The sequence below is a fragment of the Peromyscus eremicus genome, unplaced genomic scaffold (assembly GCF_949786415.1).
Source record: "Peromyscus eremicus unplaced genomic scaffold, PerEre_H2_v1 PerEre#2#chrX_unloc_1, whole genome shotgun sequence".
NCBI lineage: Eukaryota > Metazoa > Chordata > Mammalia > Rodentia > Cricetidae > Peromyscus > Peromyscus eremicus.
Genome location: NW_026734288.1, coordinates 2,354,939 through 2,375,600, shown reverse-complemented (window position 1 = coordinate 2,375,600; position 20,662 = coordinate 2,354,939). Strand labels below are relative to the sequence as shown.

General features: G+C 38.7%; 1 protein-coding gene across 1 annotated transcript in view; it reads left to right on the top strand.

The window, feature by feature from the left end:
- LOC131900904 (zinc finger protein 431-like) overlaps positions 1 to 20,662 on the top strand; it is a 239,187-nt gene that overhangs the window by 215,413 nt on the left and 3,112 nt on the right. The window contains exons 2-3 of the mRNA XM_059252224.1: positions 19,780 to 19,864; positions 20,060 to 20,120. Coding sequence (XP_059108207.1) covers positions 19,780 to 19,864; positions 20,060 to 20,120 — 146 coding nt within the window. The remainder of the gene's footprint in view (positions 1 to 19,779; positions 19,865 to 20,059; positions 20,121 to 20,662) is intronic.

Below are 20,662 nucleotides of genomic sequence, written 5' to 3'. Positions count from 1 at the left end.
TACCCTGAATTCTGTTAGCCATTAGTAACCCCATGCTTATAGTTCAGCCAGTACTTCAAAGAATTGCTGCACTCCTAGCCACATTGTCCAATTCCAAGGTGCAAGTAAACCTTTCTTATACAAACCCCTTACAGTGAGTGCTCAGGCTGACTGTGTCAGATGTTGAGTGTGGACCAAGCTTGCTTGTTTTGTTAATAAAAACCTCTGTGTGCTTTCGTCAGTTAATGGCTCTGTGGTGGTCTTGCTTAGGGGTCTTGAGACCTGGGCACAACAGGAAGGAGATCATTTCAACTAGCCCTGCCTGCTGTCTGTCTCAGGGCTGTGACATCATCGCAGATAATTAATTAATTTTTAAGCTTTATTTTATTTTATGTTTATGTTTTATGTTTATTTTATTTTATGTTTTATGTTTATTTTATGGCTGTTTGCCTCCAGGTGTCCGTGCAGAGTACTTGTGGAGGCCAGGAGAGAGTTACAGGAGATGGTTAGGTATAATGGAACCTGTGTCCTATGTAACAACACCTGGTGCTGCTTTTAACTGTTAAGCTATCTCTCTAGGCCACATCTTTATTTAAAATTTATTTTCATACATTTTAATTAATATGTATTAAATCTTGTTTTTCCATTCACATCTGCTTGACTTCTGTTTGCTCTTTGACCTTTGTGGTCCATGTCTTCACAAATTAGTTCTAAATGAATCATCATTACTCAGTTTTTCTTTTAAAAAAGCTTATTTGCTCTTAGAATTATAATTTTTTGCATATCCTGGATTTATTATTCTAGACAATTTTATCTTGGAGTGAAACCCAGGCAGGGCTGATGCTAGGCATTGCTCTACCACTGAACTGCTTTCTTCCTTAGAAATACTTCTGTGATGTCTGAACATATTTTTTCTTTTTTTATGATCTCAGTAAATAGATCAACCTCTTTGCTTAATAAATCTTTCATATGAGATTTTACTTCCTCTACTTTTCTTATAGTAGAAAATTGTGCAGTTAGATGACTTCATTTCTTAGTTTTTAAGGCTTTTTGTTTCATACAGCTTGTCTTTGAACAAAGACTCATGTTTTTCTTGTGGATAATATTGAGACTGTGTAAGGAATTGTCTTTCATTTTGTCATAAAGCCTAATAAATTCTGTAGCTAAATTATATCTGCCCGGTTTTTAAAATTATAATTAATGAATTATTCAATATATCTGAGCTAGTTTTGTTGGGTAGCTTTCCTGGAATTAATCTATATAGATCATGCGAGTCTCATCCTTCAGGTAATCCTACTATGTTCCAAAAGCTGGGATTACAGTTGTGTGTCCAATAAACTATCATTTATCTTTCAAGTCTCAAAAACATTAAAAAAAATCAAACAAAGTATAAGCTCCATCTTTAATCTTGTTCATACTTTCTGGTGACAGCCTACATATATAAAGGACACTGGAGGAGAAAGCTTTCCCTTTGCCTGCTTGCCCTAGCTCTGGCTACCAAGTTCATTCCTTTACCAGCATTAGAGCCCACTTCCTTAGACCTGTGGTTTATACTGAAGACCAGTGGAGATACACAGCCTCATGAACTAAACAGCTAATGAATTCTTCAAATTTCCATTGGCAGCTGCCATTGATGCACTACCTGAACCACAGTTTGTGAGACATTTGAATAAATCCACTTCTTTATACATGGAAAGATTTGTTCTATCATTTTCAGGTAGAGAACTTTGAACAATGCAGTTGTTTTTTTCCTTCACCTGCCCAGTGAGAAAGATGTGCTGGCTAACAATAGTGTTCATGAACACATTCTTCCTAGCTCAATTGTTCTCTATGTATTAAATTATCCATGAAGACTACTCTTTGATATTATTAATTTGCCAACTGTTTGCTCTGAATTTCTGGAATAAAACTCCGAAAGCAATGGACCTATTTTCTTGGTTTTGATCCAGTTTCTCCTTTTCCTTGCTGGTTGTCTGAAGTCCCTGTGACAACCAGGAAAAAATACCTTCAGTTCACCTGATGTCAGCATTAAGTCACATAATAAACACTCTCCTCATGTGTCTTTAAATCTCTCTTTAGTTGTTAATATTCCTGATATTCTTTTTCCTATGTAACAGAGAATCACTCCACTCCACACAGTTTAGTGGTCTGTGCAAGCTAGCTAGCCACATTGTGTCCTGGAGGAAGAAGGGGAAGTTCCTATGGAGTGCAGGAAGATAGCAGGGTCAGATATTGGAGCCAGGTGCAAGTGCTATCAATATGCACATCTCTGCTCATTTAGAAAAAGTCTTTGTCTAGGGTGGAAGGCAGGGTCAGGAACCATTGTGCTGTGTCTTTAAGCCACTGTAATCCTATGGGAGGTGCTCTTGTCATTCAGGCCTCACTAGCCAATCAGGCACTCCAGGTGACCTGCCAGTCAAAAGTGGTGCAGGGTCCTTCAGGCCACTGGCTTCAGACTTGGCTTTGAAGAAGAGCTGGTTCTAGCAGTTTTGTGTGGTGTGCTGGGAGTTCTGCTGCAGGAAGCTGAGCAGAGAGCATGGCTGAGCTGAGAAACCATGACATGGTGAGTGAGGGGCTGCTGTGTCCAGATGGAGTGGAGGAAGCGGCGAGGTGGAAGATCTGGTGTGATGTGTCCTCCTTGGATCTGGGTGGGAACCTGCCTGCAGAATCTTTGTACTATGAGGTCCCATGTGGTACTTGAATCTTGGACCCTGGGGCAGGCCTCTGAATAATTTTACACTGTGGGCTGTATCTTCACAGAATTTGGCACAGTGAGCTGTGTGTAGAAACATCTTTGTGCTGCATGAGTGTGGCCCATGCATTTAATCCCAGCACTAGGAAACAGAGTCAGGCAGATCTGTGTGAGTTCAAGGCCAGTCTGCTCTACAAAGTGAGATCCAGGTCAGGCATTGAAACTACACAGAGAAGCCCTGTCTCAAAAAACAAAGAAAACAGAAACAAAAAAATGAAATGTTTTTGTAGTGAGCTTTGACATGCTTTTTGTGCACTCATGGAAAGCAGGTTGTCAAATATGGAGAGTGCCTTCCAGTAACTTTTAGAGGTTCAGCACTTTGCATTTCACTTTCATGTGTAAGATCCATTCATAGCTAATTTTGTGGAGGTTGTAAAAGGCATTTCATGTGTTGGATAGCATGTCACTATTAACGTGTAATGTAGAAGAGTAGAATTGGTGATGTAAAAGATTTACCAATTCTTTGGAGATAGTAAGTCTCACAAAATAGGAGTTAGCTGAGGGAGGACTGCCTCAAAAAACAAAAAAACAAACAAACAAAAAAAAAAAACCACCTCAAAGGAGAGTATTGTAGTCAGGCCTGTTAGAGATTAGGACAGGAGGATACACATTTGTTTGGTTCCAAACCATTACAAAGGAGCCACTGTTTATTTAAAACAAACCACTAGGCCTAACACTGAATCAAAATGGGACTCTAACAAGCTGCTCGTTCAGGCATTACAGGGTCACAAACAACCTTAAATCCTGGCATGCCGTGAAGTTCCAGGTTTCTTCTTGAGAAAAGCATAGTTCTGCCACATGGACAATATGACAAATATGTCAACTTATTTGAAAAGTAAAACACTGCTTGGGTGGTGGTGGTCATGCACACCTATTTTCCCTGCACTCGCTCAGGAGAAAGATGCAAGTTGATCTCTGTGAGTTTTAGGACAGTCTGGTCTACAGAGCAAGTTCCAGGAGAGCTACACAGTAAAAATCTGTCTTGAAAATACAAAAAAAAAAAAAAAAAAAAAGAAAGAAAGAAAAAAAAAGAAAAGAAAGGAAAGAAAAGGAAATAAGAATAAAAGAAAAGTAAAGCACTAATGTGTTAAGGAATTGCCTGATCAAGCAAGGCTTTCATTTAGGCCCTCAGGCATAGATTAGGAAAATTTTTGTGTGAGTTAGTAATAACCTTAGACTGTACAAGCTAGCTAGCCACATTGTGTTCAGGAGGCTAAAGGGGAACTGCCTATGAAGGGCAGGAAGAAAGCAGGGTCCCCTATTAGAGCCAGGAAACGTGCTATTGAAATGCAAATCACAGCTGATTCAGAAAAGCTCTGGGTCTGGGGTAAAAAGCAGGATCAGGAACCATTGTGCTGTGCCTTTAAGTACAGTTTAAACCTATGGGAGGTGCTCCTGTCACTCACACTTCACTAGCCACTCAGGAGTTCCAGGCAACCTGCCAGTCAAAAGTTGTGCAGGGTCCTTCCTGTCGTGGGCTTCAGGCTTGGCTTGAAGAGAAGCTGGTGCCAGTGGTTTTGTGTGCTGTGCTGTGAGTTCTGCTGCAGGGAGCTGAGCAGATAACATGGGAAAGCTGGAAAACCATGCTATGGTGAGCTAGTGGCTGCTGTCCCTAGACTGGGAGGAGAGGTCAGTTGAGCCCCGAGAGCCAGTGTGGTGGGTCCTCCACTGGATGGGTGGGAGCCAGTGTCCGGATAAAGAGTTCCCCAAATATTGCCTGATCCTTCCTGGCCCTCCTGTGTCTGCGTGCTCCACACTGGTTTTGGGTGGTCCTGTGTGGTCTTTTCAGGTTTGAGTCATGGTCTCTGATGTTGCTGGAGGTGGAATTGAAGCCTGTCTGTAGCCCCATAGGGCATTGCCCTTGTTATCCTTGTGACTAACCACCCTAAATCTTGGATGATACATCTGCAGCACCACAGAGTTCTAAAATCACCTGTTTGAGTCACTTTGTGGACTGTCCATTGCAGAACAGGAAAAGGATTTGTGTGTGGAGCATAACTTCCCCCTTCAGACTGGAAGAAGAGGAACAGTGTACTGTGTACAGTGCAGGGGGAAACAGACTAGACAATAGCTTGATCACAGACTGAAGTTGAAGGCTATGAGCTGTAGGCATCTCCATTAACAAAGAAGGACTGAAGGGGCAGAGTGAGTGACTTTCTCTGTAATTTTCTTGCATGGATTAATTTCTTCTATATGAATGAAGACAGACAGAATTGATGGGTGTACAGTTTGGGGAAGATATCTTGAACTTGTAAGTATTCAGTTTGAAATTAGAGAACTCTTTTACTTAGATATGTGCAATGCTGGTTGGCACAGTTAAGTTAACACAGAGGTTTGAGACACAGGACATTGGCCATAACTCCATGAGTTACTTACAACAATCAGAGGCTAACACTTTTCATGGGACAAAGTCATACAATGTCTTATTAATGGTATTCTCTCTATCAAAGTATTACCTACTCCATTTCAATGTCAGTATACCTAAGTGTCCTAATTATTTTTATCATTATGAACATAAATTATTTGTTTAGTTTTTAAAATTCATTTTTTGAAAATGTATTACTGTAATTTTTTACTATTTAACAATACTTTCCATTTTCAGAATCTATTTTTTCTATCATTCTATATTTTCAATGCTATTTATTTATTCATCTATGCATTTATATCAGTTTAAAGCAGTGATTCTCCACATGCCAGATCATTGCTCCATCTGGGTAAACAAATGACCCTATTACAGGGTTGGTCTAAGACAATCAAAAAGCACAGATGTTTATATTATAATTCCTAGCAGTAGCAAACATGTGGTTATGAACTAGCAGTGAAAATAATTTTATAGTTCAGGGGTCACCACATCATGAGGAACTATACTTAATGGTTACAGCATTAGGTAGGTTGAGAACCACAGGTTTAGACCAGTGTATCTTGTAGCTCAGACTTGTATCACACTATATAATTGAGAATTGCTTTGGACACCTAATCTTGCCTCTGCTTCTCAGTGCTGGAAGGACAGTCCTGAAACTCCTTCCAAGCTGGGCCTTGACTGGTCTGTGGAAAGGAAAATAGACCAGTGAATGAGTATCCTTCAAGTTCTTCATATTTTATTGTGAAATTACAAATAAAGTGAGACCTGTGTAAGAACTGAGTTCACTTTCCCAGTGTAAAACAAGTGTAGTCACAGCAGAGAAAGGGATGGGCAAGGAAGATTGTAAAAGCTTTCCTGCTGTGACAGTAGTTGACATTAGCAATGAGTAGGTAATCCATTTTAGATGATCAATAAATGTTCTGACTGGTCATTTCTTCAGTCTACAGACCATGTTATCTAGAGTCTGGATAGAGAACTGAATTTTTATGAAACCAAATTACTGTAATTATATCAGTTCAACCTAAGTAGTAGAACTGGATACAGTGGTGTGGCCCCACTTAATATGACTCTTTTCCAGGTTTATGATGTATATTTAGAGAGAAATAATGTTAGTAATTGGTGTGCTCTAATACAAATTCCTAGTCTCTGGAGCACATGGACATAAAGCCAGTTTCACCTTTTTCACCAATTTTTTTTAGTATTATATTATTCCCACTGTATTATTTCCTGCCTCCAATCCCTCCCATAGTCTCTTGTGTTTTAATTCATGGCCTCTTTTTGGTTAACAACAGATGTGGTTTGAATGCGATTGTGTTTGGATACATGATCTCTCAGCTATGAAATACAGGGCTGTCTACACTGCACATTGACTGTGTAATGGAATGTCCACAAATAGGACTCTATGCCTTGGAAGAGGAACAGGAAGTGCTCTGGGAGAATGGAGGATTTTACTAAACTACAAATTTCCTGGAATAGTATCCTGTCTGACTGTAGTATGGAAGGACCAACCTGGGAAGGTTTTTGCTCTCTGAGTCATTTGATCTCTGCACACCCACTAGGATAACTGCTCATGTCCTAAAGCCCAGCTGGGTGGTCCTAGCTAGTGAGGGATTGTGGGAAGGATTAGCAATTAGGAATACCAGTAGGAGGAAGCTTAGAGGTTCTTTCCAGGAATTTCCTTTTGTTCTACTATAGGAAGCTGTAAGGACAATCACAAGCCATCTCATAGTGAGAGTGGGGGCCACTGGCCCTAGACCAGAAAGTGCAGGTTGGCTTGTCTGTCAAAGCTGCTTGGATTGTGATGGACCATGGGCCAGACTGAGTTTTTGTTGGTTCCTGTGGTGACTTGGGTGGTGGCCCTTGGCCTCTGACCTTTATGGAATGTGGATTCTCTGGGGAGAGGGAGGCCCTGCCACCCTGGCATGGATAACTCTGAGCTTGGAATATCACTGCCTCATGTTTTATAATTGAGAATTGCTTTGAACACCTAAACCTGCCTTTGTTGCCGCTGCTAGGAAGACAGTCCCACAATTCCTTCCATTCTGGGCCTTGACTGGTCAGTGAGAAGGAAAAATAAACCAGTTAATGAGTGACTCCCAATGTCTCTGACTTTTAGTGGGGACTTTTAAATGAAGAGGGACCTGTGCAGTGTTAAGTTCACAGACTAACTTTGAAGCTGATAGAGTCACAGTGCAGAAAGGCAGAGGCAGGATGGAGGTTGAGATCTTTCCTGCTTCAACAGTAGTTGAGATTAGCAATGTGGCATTTGGTAATCACTTCCAGATGCTCCATAAATGCCCTGATTGGTCATTATTGGGTTTCATAGACCAGAGCAATCATGAATCTGGGTAAAGGACTGACCTTATCTTGAACCAAAGTTGCTATAGTTATAGTTCAACCAAAATAGATCTATGTAAAATGTTGTGGCTGTGCCTAACAGGATTGTTATTTTTCTGGTTTTAGATGTTAACCCTGTTATAAAAGTTTTGAGAAATTTGATGTGCTGTAATATAAATTCCTAGTCTCTGGAGCCCATGGACGTAAAGCTTGTTTCAACTTTTCAAAATAACTTTTTGAGATTATAACTTCATCATATCCATATTCTCTTTCCTATCCTGCTATAACCCCTCACATTTTCTAATTCACAGCCTATTGTTTTTTAATAACAAACAGTAACACTAGTTACTGTATAAATATGACCTATGATTGTTTGTAGTTGTCCCAGCTACAAGGCAATGGGTTGGCTGCAATACACATTTAGTGTGTTATAGAATGTGCACACAAAGGACCTGTGCTTTGGATATGGATCACGATGTGCTCTAGGAGAGTGGAAGAATTTCTATTAAAATACAAACTTTCCTGACTAGGGCATGAGTGCTGGGCTCGAAGGGCAGAGCTGGAAGGACTGTGTTTTATGAATCGTTTGATCTCTGATCACCCAGTAGGGGAGTTGTTAATATTCTGAGGCCTAGCTGGGTGGCCCTAGCCAATGAGAGAGAGACTCTGGGAAGTCTTAGCAATTAGGATTACTAGTGGAAGGTAGCTTTCAAGTTCTTTCCAGGATTCTTCTCTGCTTCTGCTGTAGTGAGTTGGAAAGAAGACCACAAGATATGACATGGTGAGTGAAGAGTGTTCATAGCAGGTCTGCTGAGATGTCATTTCTATTGGGATTTGGATCAATAATGAGCCAGACTGTGGGTCTGTTCGTCCATATGATGACCTGGGAAGTGGCCCTTGTTCTCTGAGCCTCAATGTGAATGGATTTCCTGGGGAGGGGGAGACTCTGCCGTCCTGGCATGGGAGGATATGATGCTTAAAGTATCAGTATCCAGTGGGCACACATGAGTGTGGCTTTGGTGTACAGTAGGAAAACAGATTTTGAGCAATATATGATTAGAATGCTCTAAGTTTCTGCTACTACCAGACTCAATGGTGTGATTCTGTAAAGTTTAGTTCCAGGAGACAATAGGAGTTTCTGATCTTCAGAGGTTTCTCATGTGTGCATGAAGTTTGGTAGGTGGAATGGGCAGAATCCAATTCTCCTGCCGTAATCCTTGTGACAGGAAGCATTCATAACTAATAAGAAGTCTCTGTGTCATGATTTTGGAGCTGGTTCATGACACAAAAGGAAACCTGCTATGTGCCTCCACTTCATTTCAAATTTCTTGTTTTGCTTTTCTTATTTATATGTCTATGCTCATAAATAAATATGAAGTACTGAGTCCATTATTTCTTCTAAATATATGATTTTAGGGCAGACCACTTTGTTTTGGATAACCAGCTAAGATGCTGACATCTGGGAAAAACAATTTTCCCTCTCAATAGTCATTAGTCTCCTATAGCACTTTTTCTAGGAACAGCGTCTCATTAGAGCTCCCTAAACTTCCTATGTTAATATGTGTACTAACCATGTTTGCTTCTTTACCCGAGATCTTCTTGCAGATCTTAGGGTCTGTCTTCCATGCTAGCTGTGGCTTTGGCTTCCCAGCTTCCTTCTCTGGAGGTCCAGGTTTCCTACTCCAGGGCCCTGTGCTTTGCAGTGGATTTGCTGTTTTGCTGTCTTCACTGGTCTTGATCTTAGAGCAGGTCTCGAGTTTAGCTGCCAAACACTGTACATTCTGCCTCTTTCCTCAAAACTGAAATCACCACAGGATTCCCATTTCTTCTGAGTCAGGCTAAGAATAATGTCTGGAAGGACATTACTAGGGAAGAGGAATGTCTGTGAACATGTTCTATGGGTGTGTCTGTGAGGGACTTGCCTGGGGTGGCATCTGGAGATTGCTGTGCTTGTGAGGAGAGAAGTGGAGGAAGTTCTGTTCAGTTTGCCTCAGGGAGAGGGTATGCATAGTAGGTGATTTGTGGGCTTGGCCCAGGGAGGCAGGAAGTTGGGGCTTCAAAAGCTCACAGACCCTGTGCACCAACCCAGCTCTATTCTTTCCTATCTCAATTATCTGTAGAGATGAAGGAGATGTTCATGGAGTGTCATGTGACCTGATCATTTGGAGCCCTTGAACTAGTCCCTGGAATCCCCCAGGACCTGGATCTAGGTGGACAAGGAGTCAACAAAGGCTGATGATGAAACCCAGAGATGTGGAGGTTGTAATGCTGCTGTTGTAGTTGTTAGGAGTAGCAGGATGCTGGAACAGTGCAGGAACAGCTTGCCGTGGTCATAGAGGTGAGAATTTGATCCAGAAAAAGTGATCCAGGAATCCACCTACCCTTTTTAAGGATCTTCCTGCCACCAGGCTGCCTTCTGTTTCTTTAGTCTCTAAGATACTCTCTAGACCCTTCTTTGAGTGCAAATGCTTTCCAAATACTTCCTGGTACCCAGCTGCTTTACTGAGTGTTCCAGGGGGTCACCATTGCATTCTGAGACTTCAGATACTGCTAGAGACTTGGATGTTCCTGAGACAGCATGGGTGATCCTCATAGGTAAAACTGGTAATGTTATAATCTAAATAAACATATAACTGTTGTTTTGAGGCATTTCTATTTTGTATTTAAAAATCTAGTTATATTTGTTATTATCAGAATTAGGGAGTTGGTTGAAATTATAAATTGTTGCTGTTCCTATAGATGTTGGTTAGACAAGTCAGGATTAGATAATTGTTTGGAAGCTCTCTCTTGTATAGAAAGAAAACTGTTATATTTTGAATAATAAACCAATGGTATGAAATGAAATGTTTACTGGAATTGGTTTTATATGTTCAGTGTAAATTAGTTTATGTTTGTTTTATTTATTCCATATATTCAACATATATTATTCATTAAACTATACAGTATGAGTTTGAGGCTTGCTGGAGCTTTGTAATCTTGTCTCAAACAATAGAGCAAAATTATATTTAACTATATTTGTGTGTGTATATGTGTGTGTGTGTGTGTGTGTGTGTGTGTGTGTGTGTGTGTATTATTGATAAAAGTCTTTGTCTCATATTCACTATGAAGTTCAAATTCAAGGAGACCTGCCTGGCTCTGCTATCATACTTGGTCTATTCATTTCTGAGAATAATTTGACATGGACCAGTGGCTGACAGCAAAAGTGACTTTAAGAGATACTGTCCTGAACCTGAGTATCTCTGCAGAGCTTAAGCTGGGATGCTTCAGTGCATTTTGGAACATGATTTCAGGATGAGTCAATACAAATCAGATTTGGGCTGGGTGGTTGTGGCATGTGCCTTAAATCCCAGCACTTGGGAGGCAGAACCATACAGATCTCTGTGAGTTCGTGTCCAGCCTGGTCTACAGAGTGAGTTCCAGGACAGGCACCAAAACTACATGGAGAAATCCTTTCATAGAAAACCAACATCAAAAATTATCCAGTTTTATCTACATTTGGGAATACCAATATGCAATCAGTGAATCAGGTCTAGGTGATCTATAATTGTCCCAATTGACCATTTCTTGAGTTCCAGAGACCAGGATTCTTGACATGGAGATTGACATGTCTTCATTGAAATATTAGGTCTGTGCCAGGAGAGAAATTCTATTTTCTTAACCAAGGGCATTTTTCTGTTAACAGGTCTTCTTTACTGCATTAATCTTTGCCCCTTCTTGGCCCCTAGTATCACTTATCATCAGAGATCAGAACTCCCAAACACTTGAAACTGCTAAGAGTACTAGAGACACTTCTGGCTTTTAGTCAAGAAACAATTAGTTACACTACTTTGGGTTTTTATTTTTTTTATTTTACAATATAATTTAATTCTACATATCAGCCACGGATTCCCTTGTTCTCCCTCCCTTCCTTCCCCCCAGCTCACCTCCCATTCCCATCTCCTCCAGGGCAAAGACTCCCCCGAGGATTGAGATCAACCTGGTAGACTCAGTCCAGGCAGGTCCAGTCCCCTCTTCCCAGGCTGAGCCAAGCGTCCCTGCATAAGCCCCAGGTTTCAAACAGCCAACTCATGCACTGAACACAGGACCCAGTACCACTGCCTGTTCATATGAGCAAGAGTTGTTGAGACCAAGGTTGGATAAAGCACAGGGACAAATAGCCAAATGAATGGAAACACATGAGCTATAAACCTATGGCTGAGGGACCCCCAACTGGATTAGGCCCTCTGAATAGGTGAGACAGTTGATTGGCTTCATCTGTTTGGGAGGCATCCAGGCAGTGGGACTCGGTACTTTGGGGTTTTTTACCCTAAAATGCATAGTTGAATTTTTCCTTCAGTTCTTATTCCATGTCCCTCTGCAGAGGTTACACTAACTGACATTATGGGATTTAAACAATGACTGATCAGGCTTCTTCCTGCTGAATTTGGTTTACCGGGTAGCAGTATTGGTATATCCTTCCATTGTCCTCTTGTAAAGTCCAAACTTTCAGATATAGACAGAAGTTGAATTCCTTTACTGGTGTCTGGAAAGAATTAAACTGTCCAAAGTCCATAAGACATTCTTGATTGGCTCACAATGGCACCCATCTATTAGATGTTTCCCTTCAACCTCTAGGTTTGGTCTTCAGTGATGAAGCCACAATCAGTTTTAACACCATTTTATAGCTGTTTCCTAACTAAAAGTCAGTATGATGACCTTCCTTTGTTGCTTCTGTATACGGGAAGAAACAGTGTTTAGTGTCATTTGGATGCAAGAAAGGTAACTACCAAACCTTTTCAAGACAAGGTGGGACAGTTTGTAAAAAATTCCTGCCTCACATAAAAGTCTGTCTGATATGCTAAGGGTGTAGGCCAAAATTGGATGCTCCAGAGAAATTGCAGAGGAATCTTGGGTGATTGTCCAGGCAGCCAGCTCTTTCTGTTGTTTCTTACACATTTTTGGAAGTCGCTTGCTTGCACTTCCTGCTTATGCAGGTATTATTATTTACTTCTTGGGCCTTTGATAGAGTTTAAGACTAGACAGTTATAATTTTTATTTATTTCCTTTTTTAATGTAGACACTCAGTGCTATACAGTTTGCTCACATCACCACTTTTGTTGTGTCCTTTAGGTTTGGGTATGTTGTGTAATCATTCTTTGTTGAGTCCTAGAAACTCTTTAATTTCCCTTTTGATTTCTGTCTTGACTCATTTTCTTCAGTAGAATGTTGGTCAATATTCATGAGATTTTAAAATTTGTTTTTTTTTAATATCCAGCTGTAATCCATAGTTGTCTGGTAGTATGCACCGTGTTATTAAATTTTCTTGTATCTGTTGGGACTTGAATTGTGTCCAAGTGTATAATCTACTTTGGGGAAAACCCCATGTGCTGCTGAGAGGAAGGTGTATTCTTTTTTCTTTGGGTGGAATGCTCTCTAGTATCTCTTTGGATCATATTGTTTATAAAATCCATTATCTCCAACATTTCTCTCTCTGGTTTTTGACTAGATGACATGTCCATTGGTGAGAGTGGGTTATTGAAGTCAACCACTGTCAAACCCTGTGTGAGAGTCAATGTGTCATTTAATCTGTGGAAGTGTTTCTTTTACAAAAGGAGATGATCTTGTGTTAGGGGCATAGATATCAATAATTGAAGTGTCATATTGGTGGATTTTCCTTTGATAAATAATGAGTGTTCTTCCAATGTCTTTTGATTAAATTTTGTTTGAAGTTTATTTTGGTAGGTAATAAAATGGCTGCACAAGCCTGCTTCTTAGTTCCAATTGCTTTAAATATGTTTTCCCAGCCTTTACCTTTTAATAATCTCCATCCTTGATGTTGAAGTGTGTTTTTTGTATATGGTAGAATGATGGATATTTTTTTTGAATCCATACTCTTAATTTGTGTCTTCATTGGGGAGTTGAGTCATTTGATATTGGGAGATATTACGAATAATGATCATTAATTCCTGTTATTTTGTTGTTAGTAGTGATGGTAGTACGTGAATGAGTGTAGCCTTGTTAGTGTTTTCCTTCTTTTAGTTTTGCTAATGTAAGATTATTATTTACTGTTTTTTCATGTGTGTAGTTAGCTTCCTTGGGTTGGATATTTTTCTAAGAATCTTCTGTAGTACTGGATTTGTACATAGATACTGTTTAAATTTGACTTTTTCAGAGAATAACTTATTTTCTTCATTTTTGGTAATTGATAATTTTCTGGATATAGTAATGAGATGGCATCTGTGGTTACTAAGAACATGCACCTGCTGTGGATAATTGATTGATAAATAAAACGCTGATTGTCCAGTAGCCAGGCAGGAAGTATAGGTGGGACTAACGTAGAGGAGAATTGAGAGAACAAGAAGGCAGATGGAAACACTGCCAGCCACAGTCATGACAAGCAAGATGTAAGGTACTGTTAAGCCACAAGCCACATGGCAAAGTATAGATTAATAGAAAGATAGAAGAGGTAGATAACAAGAAGCCTGCCACGGCCACACAGTTTGTAAGCAATATAAGTCTCTGTGTGTTTACTTGGTTGGGCCTGAGCCACTGTGGAACTGATGGGTTAGAGAGATTTGCCCTGACTGTAGGCCAGGCAGGACCAGAAAAACTCTAGCTACATGCGCCACATGTCTGCAAGACCTTATGACTATTAGAATCTGCATTGAGATGTTAGGTACAATTCTCATAGGTCTGCCTTTATATGTTGCTCGGTCTTTTTCCTTTGCAGCTTTTAATGTTTTTCTTTATTATGTATGTTTAATGATTTGGTTATTATGTGACAAGGGGACTTTCTTTTCTGACCCAGTTTATTTGGTGTTTTACATGCTTCTGTGTACTTTCATCAGCACCTCCTTTAACTTAGGAAAAAGTTATTATATGATTTTTGTTTGTTTGTTTGGTTTTTTTTTTTTTTTTTGGTTTTTCGAGACAGGGTTTCTCTGTGTAGCTTTGCGCCTTTCCTGGAACTCACTTGGTAGCCCAGGCTGGCCTCGAACTCACAGAGATCTGCCTGTCTCTGCCTCCCGAGTGCTGGGATTAAAGGCGTGCGCCACCACCGCCCGGCTATTATATGATTTTATTGAAAATATTTTCTGGACATTTGAGTGTGTGTTTTTTTAATCTTTCCCCTATTCCTATCATTCACAGGTTTGGTCTCTGTATAATATCCCAGATTTCTTAGTTGCTTAGCATCAAGGAATTTTTATATTTAACATTTTCTTGGACAGATGTATCCATTTCTTCTATTTATCCCCAGGGTCTGAGATTCTCCCTTCCATTTCTCTATTCTACTGGTGAATCTTGCCTCTGGAATTCTTGTCTGTAGTCCTAAAGTTTTCATTTCTGGAATTCTTTCAGTTTCTTTTTTTTTATTGTTTTTATTTCCACTTTAAGCTCTTAAACAGTTGTATTTGTTTCTTTTAGTGATTTGTTTGTTTTATCTTATCTTTATTTAAGTTGTTTATTGGTTTACTCCAATTGCTTGTGTTTTCCTATCTTTCTTGTGGAATTTATTGATATTCTTCCATTGTTTGTTTGTGCTTCCATGAATTCATGTAAGCTATTCATTTTTATGGGCCTTTATCATCTACATATATTTGGTTTTAAGTTTTTTTTTTTTGTATTTCAACTATTTTTGAGTATTTAGGGCCTGCTGTGGTAGGAAAGTTGGGTTCTGTTGTTCACATAGTACCCTGGCTGTTATTATGTTCCTCTCCTAGGCATCTTGGTTTAGGGTGATAATAGGTCTAGGTGCTGTTTTCTAATTTCATCTTTGTTGGATGGGAGTTTTGTTCCTGGGTTTGTGTTTGTTCTCTGGAGTTTCAAAGTGTGTGTTGAATGAGTGTTGCCTTTTTCCTGGCGTTCTTGGCTGGTGTGTTCAAGGGAGACTACTTGGTGGTGATGGAAACTGGGGAAAGAGGAATGCAGGGGAGATGATTTTCAGATCTACAGGAGGCATGGATAAGGAAGAGAAAAAGCTGCCTCTGATATTCTACCCCAGTGATAGGAGCAACAATTAAAATTAGGTGTGGAGTAAGAGACAATGTGGTAGATCTGAAGACACCCTAACTAGTCTTTTGGAAGATGTGGTGAGTAGTTGAACAGAGTGTGTCTGTCACAGTTGGGTGATGGGACTCAGATATGAGGAGAGTAGGGAAGCGTTGTGGGAGATGCTCTTTGGAATCCACAGAAGACATGAAAAGGGAGAGGAGAAGCTGCAGATAGAGTTCTGTTTCAGTCCTCAGGGCAACCGTGAGTATTAGATCCCTGAGAGGGAGGAAGGTGTGTGAATAGTATTGCTGGTACCATACCCAACATCTTAATACTGATTCATTAGGTTCCCAGGGAACATTTACTTACTTATTCCCTTATTTAGAATTCTGTTGTGGCTGATCTGTGAAAGACTTTCAGTTTATTGGATAAAAAGTAGTATGTGGGTTGCAAATGTCACTCAGCAAGTATTCTTGGGGAGTTCAGATAGAAGCACTCAAGTTGAGAGGCTTATAATTCCCTGCTATTCCAGATCCAGGGGATCTGACATGCTCTTTGTTCTGTCACCTATACACACATGGAAAATATTCTTTCTCTTACATACCAGTATACACAAAAAATAGGTCTAGACTTGTTTTCAAAATTTGTAAGACTTATAAAACAAAGACTTATAAAGGAAATCAGGTTGTTTTAAGTATATAATAGAATCACACAATATTTATTTTAAAAAATTATTGTCTTTCATTTGGTATAAATTTTTTTTTATTTCCTGACTCTGATACAGGTTTACATATAAGCTTTAATCATAGGAAATGAAATTGTTTTAAATTTTCTAACAGACATCCTATTCTTTATCAAAGGAAAATGAGATAGTATTAGTAACCAAAACTGTTATCTACAATGTAGAAATATCAGGCTTCAAGAGAATGATTCCAATTTTGGTGAAACAGTCTTCTCACTCAACCCATTTTCTAATATTGGTGAAAGACAGAACTGGAGTGCACAGGTTGAGTGGTGGTAAGTGATTTCTTTGATTTTGATTTTCATTAGAAACTTATAATTATTTTTCAAGGGACAATGTTATATTGGTAGGTCTGTCTTTCTGTCTCCTTTTATCACTGGTACCATCTGTGTTGTGTGAGGATTTTTTTTTATTAGTTATTATATAGTTATATTGTTCCTCTGGCAAATGATGGAACTTCACTTATTTTTATAATATGGAAAATTACTATATTATGTTAAGATCCCCTTAGGTTTTTCATTTGTAGATTTTCTGTAGATAAACAATTTCGGTTTTCTCTTCTTGAACTCAGAAACTTGTATTTCTTCATTCCTTGGTGTATCTGTATTGCTACTTGTTATCATCAATTTTTTGTTTTGCTATTTAAGTTGTTGATGTAGTTGATTCATTGGGTTTGGGTTTGTAAAGTCTCATATATTATTTTCTCTGTGTCCTACTTACTTTCAGATATCAACATTTCATAGTCCATAGTCACCTTTGGGAACATCTGTTGAGGATGTGCCCCATCAGAACACCTAGTTGCTAAGTCTGTGATTTTGTTAATTGATGATTTATGGGTGATGACCCTTCCACTGAGTATGCAATATCCCTAAGAAAGTTGGCCTACACTAGATAAGACAGCAAGCATGGCATAAAAGACAATGACTATGTTAGAGAGAAAGCCTGGACACAAAGATTCCTCATGGTTTTTGCTTTCAGTTGTTAGACTGAATATCTATTCTAAACACTGACAATGATGGATTGTGATCTGCCAGAATGCGGCAAATAAACATGTTTGTTACCTAGGTGCTTTTGTGTAGAGAACTGAATCAGAGCAAGAAAAAAAGCAAGTTGTAACAGAATGTGATAAACCAAAAGTGATTTTGTTGTCCAAAGGTCCTGGGAATGATGACTGTTTGGGGGAACGTTAAGCATGTCAAAATTTAGATGACAAAGGACATAGAAAGCTGCACACAGAGCTTAATTGGTTATTCTTATAGTACATTGAATAAAGTACTCTTAAAAGTATTATGACCAGTGGAGGTAAAGGTCAAAGGATTTCAGGGGAATTAAAATGGAGGTAATTTATGTAATATTTTGCCCCCTAACTTTTCTTATTTTGCCCATTTCCTCAAGAAATTGAGTAAGGCAGAATTAAAAAAAATAATGGGGCTGATTTCTTAGTTGGACTATTGACTCTCTTGGATAGCTATTACTTATGATTCATTCAGTACTACATTAAAAAATCAAGAAGTGGATCATGAATAAATGAAAAGTCTATGGGTTGTAGAGAAAAATAGCACTATGAATTTGTAGAAGGTAGTCAAATGTTGAAAAGTGTCAGCTACTTTCAGGGAGAATATCACCATTAAAAAGAAGGCCCTTACTCTACTTTGGAAGCCTAGCAAGGTGTCCTAAGGGTAAGAATCCCTCCTACTATGCACTCAATTAATAGAGGGATTAAGCAAAGTGATTGCCAGTCCCAGGACGCAACTTTATTCAAAGCCTGCCACAACTCTGGTTCAAGCATGGTAGGAGATATCACAACTAAGAAGCCAAATTTGGGGGAATCATTGATGTGGAACTGGTTCTGGATACCAGAATGATGCAAAATTTAAGATTATACATTCTTAGTCTGCATTTTCATGTCAGCTCTGCTTTAGGCATCTGTGTTTGGTACGGTGAGAGCTCCAGTAAGGAGACTGTCTAAGTTCATTGCATGACACTATGACGATGAAGCCTGGGTTGCAATTTAAGACCACAGCATGTTGAGATACTTATGTTGTGTTTGAAATGAATCAGCCACCTTCCTTCTTGTGCTTTCATGACTTCAGCAACATTATAGATGGTATTACTGAATCACATAAGATACAATTAAACAAATTGGTATTCAATGCTAAACTACTTTGCTAGCCTGATTTTTTTTTAATTTTAATGTTTTTATTTTTGTTTCTGATGACAAACTTTTTCTGTGTAGCCCTGACTGTCCTAAGCAGAATTCTATAGACCAAGCTGGCCTTGAACTCAGAGATTCACCTGACTCTTGCTCCCGCATGCTGAGATGAAATGTCCAACATTCGTGGATATATAAATAATTGGATGATGGGCCTGGATTATACATTTTTGTACATGTCAAGCATATGCCATTTTTGTGAACTTTACCCCTAGCTTGAATTTTGAAATTTGGCAGAGGATATCATTCTCATTTCCAGGTTGGCAGTATTTATGACATTCATAGTGCCTGCAAATATTGAGTAATTAAATTACAGGTGTGTGACATTCTTCCTGTTCATTGTGTTTGTTTTGTTTTTCAATAACTATGATTCTTTTGCCTCTATACATAGATATGCAATGCACATATGCCTGGCCCTCACAGTACTCAAAAGAGGGTCTTAGAATCTCTGAGCTTAGAATGATGAACAGTTGTGGGATTCCCCATGTAAGTACTGGCAAATGAACCCATCTGTATACAAGACTAGCAACAGCTCTTAACTTCTGACTCCTCTGGCCTGCCCTGTGTTGATTATTTATAATCAACAGTGATATTGCTCATGTTATCATCTGTCTATTTGTAACTGTTTAAATAAAAAGTTCCTTTTAGTAAGACTTCTTAAAGTACTTTTTAAGCTGGAGCAATTCAGATTTCTAGAAGATGAATACAGAACTGGAGTAAATGTCTAACTCCTGTAGCAACTTCAGTAAAGAAACAGTCTCTGAGTTCATCCTATGTTTTTTGTACATATGATTGATGTTTGCAGTGCAGACAGGTTCTTAATATTTACTTTTTACTGTCCTGGAACTGATTGCATAGACTAGGCTAGCTTTCAACTCAGAAGCACATATACCTGCCTATGCTCTCTGGTTTCTGGGATTAAAGGCATGAGCCAATACACCAAGCTTACTCATCATTTTTGTAGTTAGTAATTATTCATACAAATTCATTGATGTGTACTCAGTGCTCTTGATGTGTTTGCTTGTCTCTATGTCTGTTAATTGGCAATTCTCTTTCATTCTAAAATAAATTGATGATTATATTGTAATGTCTAAGTTAAAGAATAAGAGTGGGAAGCTCCAGAATTATATGACTATATTGTCAAGAAGCATGCATTTATAATGTTGTTGGCAGCATGCTTTTTTTTTTTTGTTTTTTCGAGACAGGGTTTCTCTGTGTAGCTTTGTGCCTCTCCTGGAACTCACTTGGTAGCCCAGGATGGCCTCAAATTCACAGAAATATTCCTGGATTTGCCTCCCAATTAAAGGTGTGCACCACCACCGATGGGCCACGCTTTTGGTTATATACAAATGTATGACATACTTACATACAGCATATTTTAGGATATCGTGACCTATAATGATGTGCACATCAGCTTCACTCAGGAGGAGTGGGCATTGCTGGATCTTTCACAGAAGAATATCTACAAAGATATGATGCTGGAGACATATATGAACCTCACTACTATAGGTAAATTTTCATTCATATTTTAATTTAAGGCAAAAATTGTTTTTTGATTATTGATACTCTTCTGTAATTCTGATTGAGAATGAGGCAGAATGAGGTAACTAAATCAGGAAAGATTCTAAGGATCACTGAAGATAGTAAATCAAATTTTCCACAATTCCTGTAATATTTCATAAATTTTCTCATTCTGTATTTTAGGATACAATTGGGGAAATCTTGAAGTTGAAGAACATTGTCAAAGCTCTCAAAGACATGAAAGGTAATTTTTATGTACAAGCTGATACAAAGGTGCCTCTGGATATATTTTATTGTATTTGAAAGTTTTAAAGAAATGCAACAGTGTAAATAATCATAGCTTAAATTACATTCATGATCTTTAAATGCTCACAATCCATATACATCAAAGGCAGGTAAATGAATTTTGTTGGCAGGTTATTCATTTTAGAAGAAAGACAAGGAATCAATACCTTAACAGATATGAGCATTTGAATCATAATTCTATCAGAGCTACACTGTGGAATTGCCCACCCATTTAGTTTCATATGACTCTTATTATCAAAGGTATACATATTAAATATGTGATAAGTGTATGTCCAAAACCTTCTATTAAACAAATACTCCATATTAAAGCTAGTGTTACTCTCTAGTTTTTCTGACACTGCTAAGTTTAGTGAGATGAATCTTAAGAGTCAAGTGTTAAGGGGGTTTGTTGTGAAGAAGCCTTAAAACCTATATCACATGTGTATGAGGAACAAAAAGTCAAGCTGTGTGGAGACAATGTAGAAACTTTTTATTTGTTAT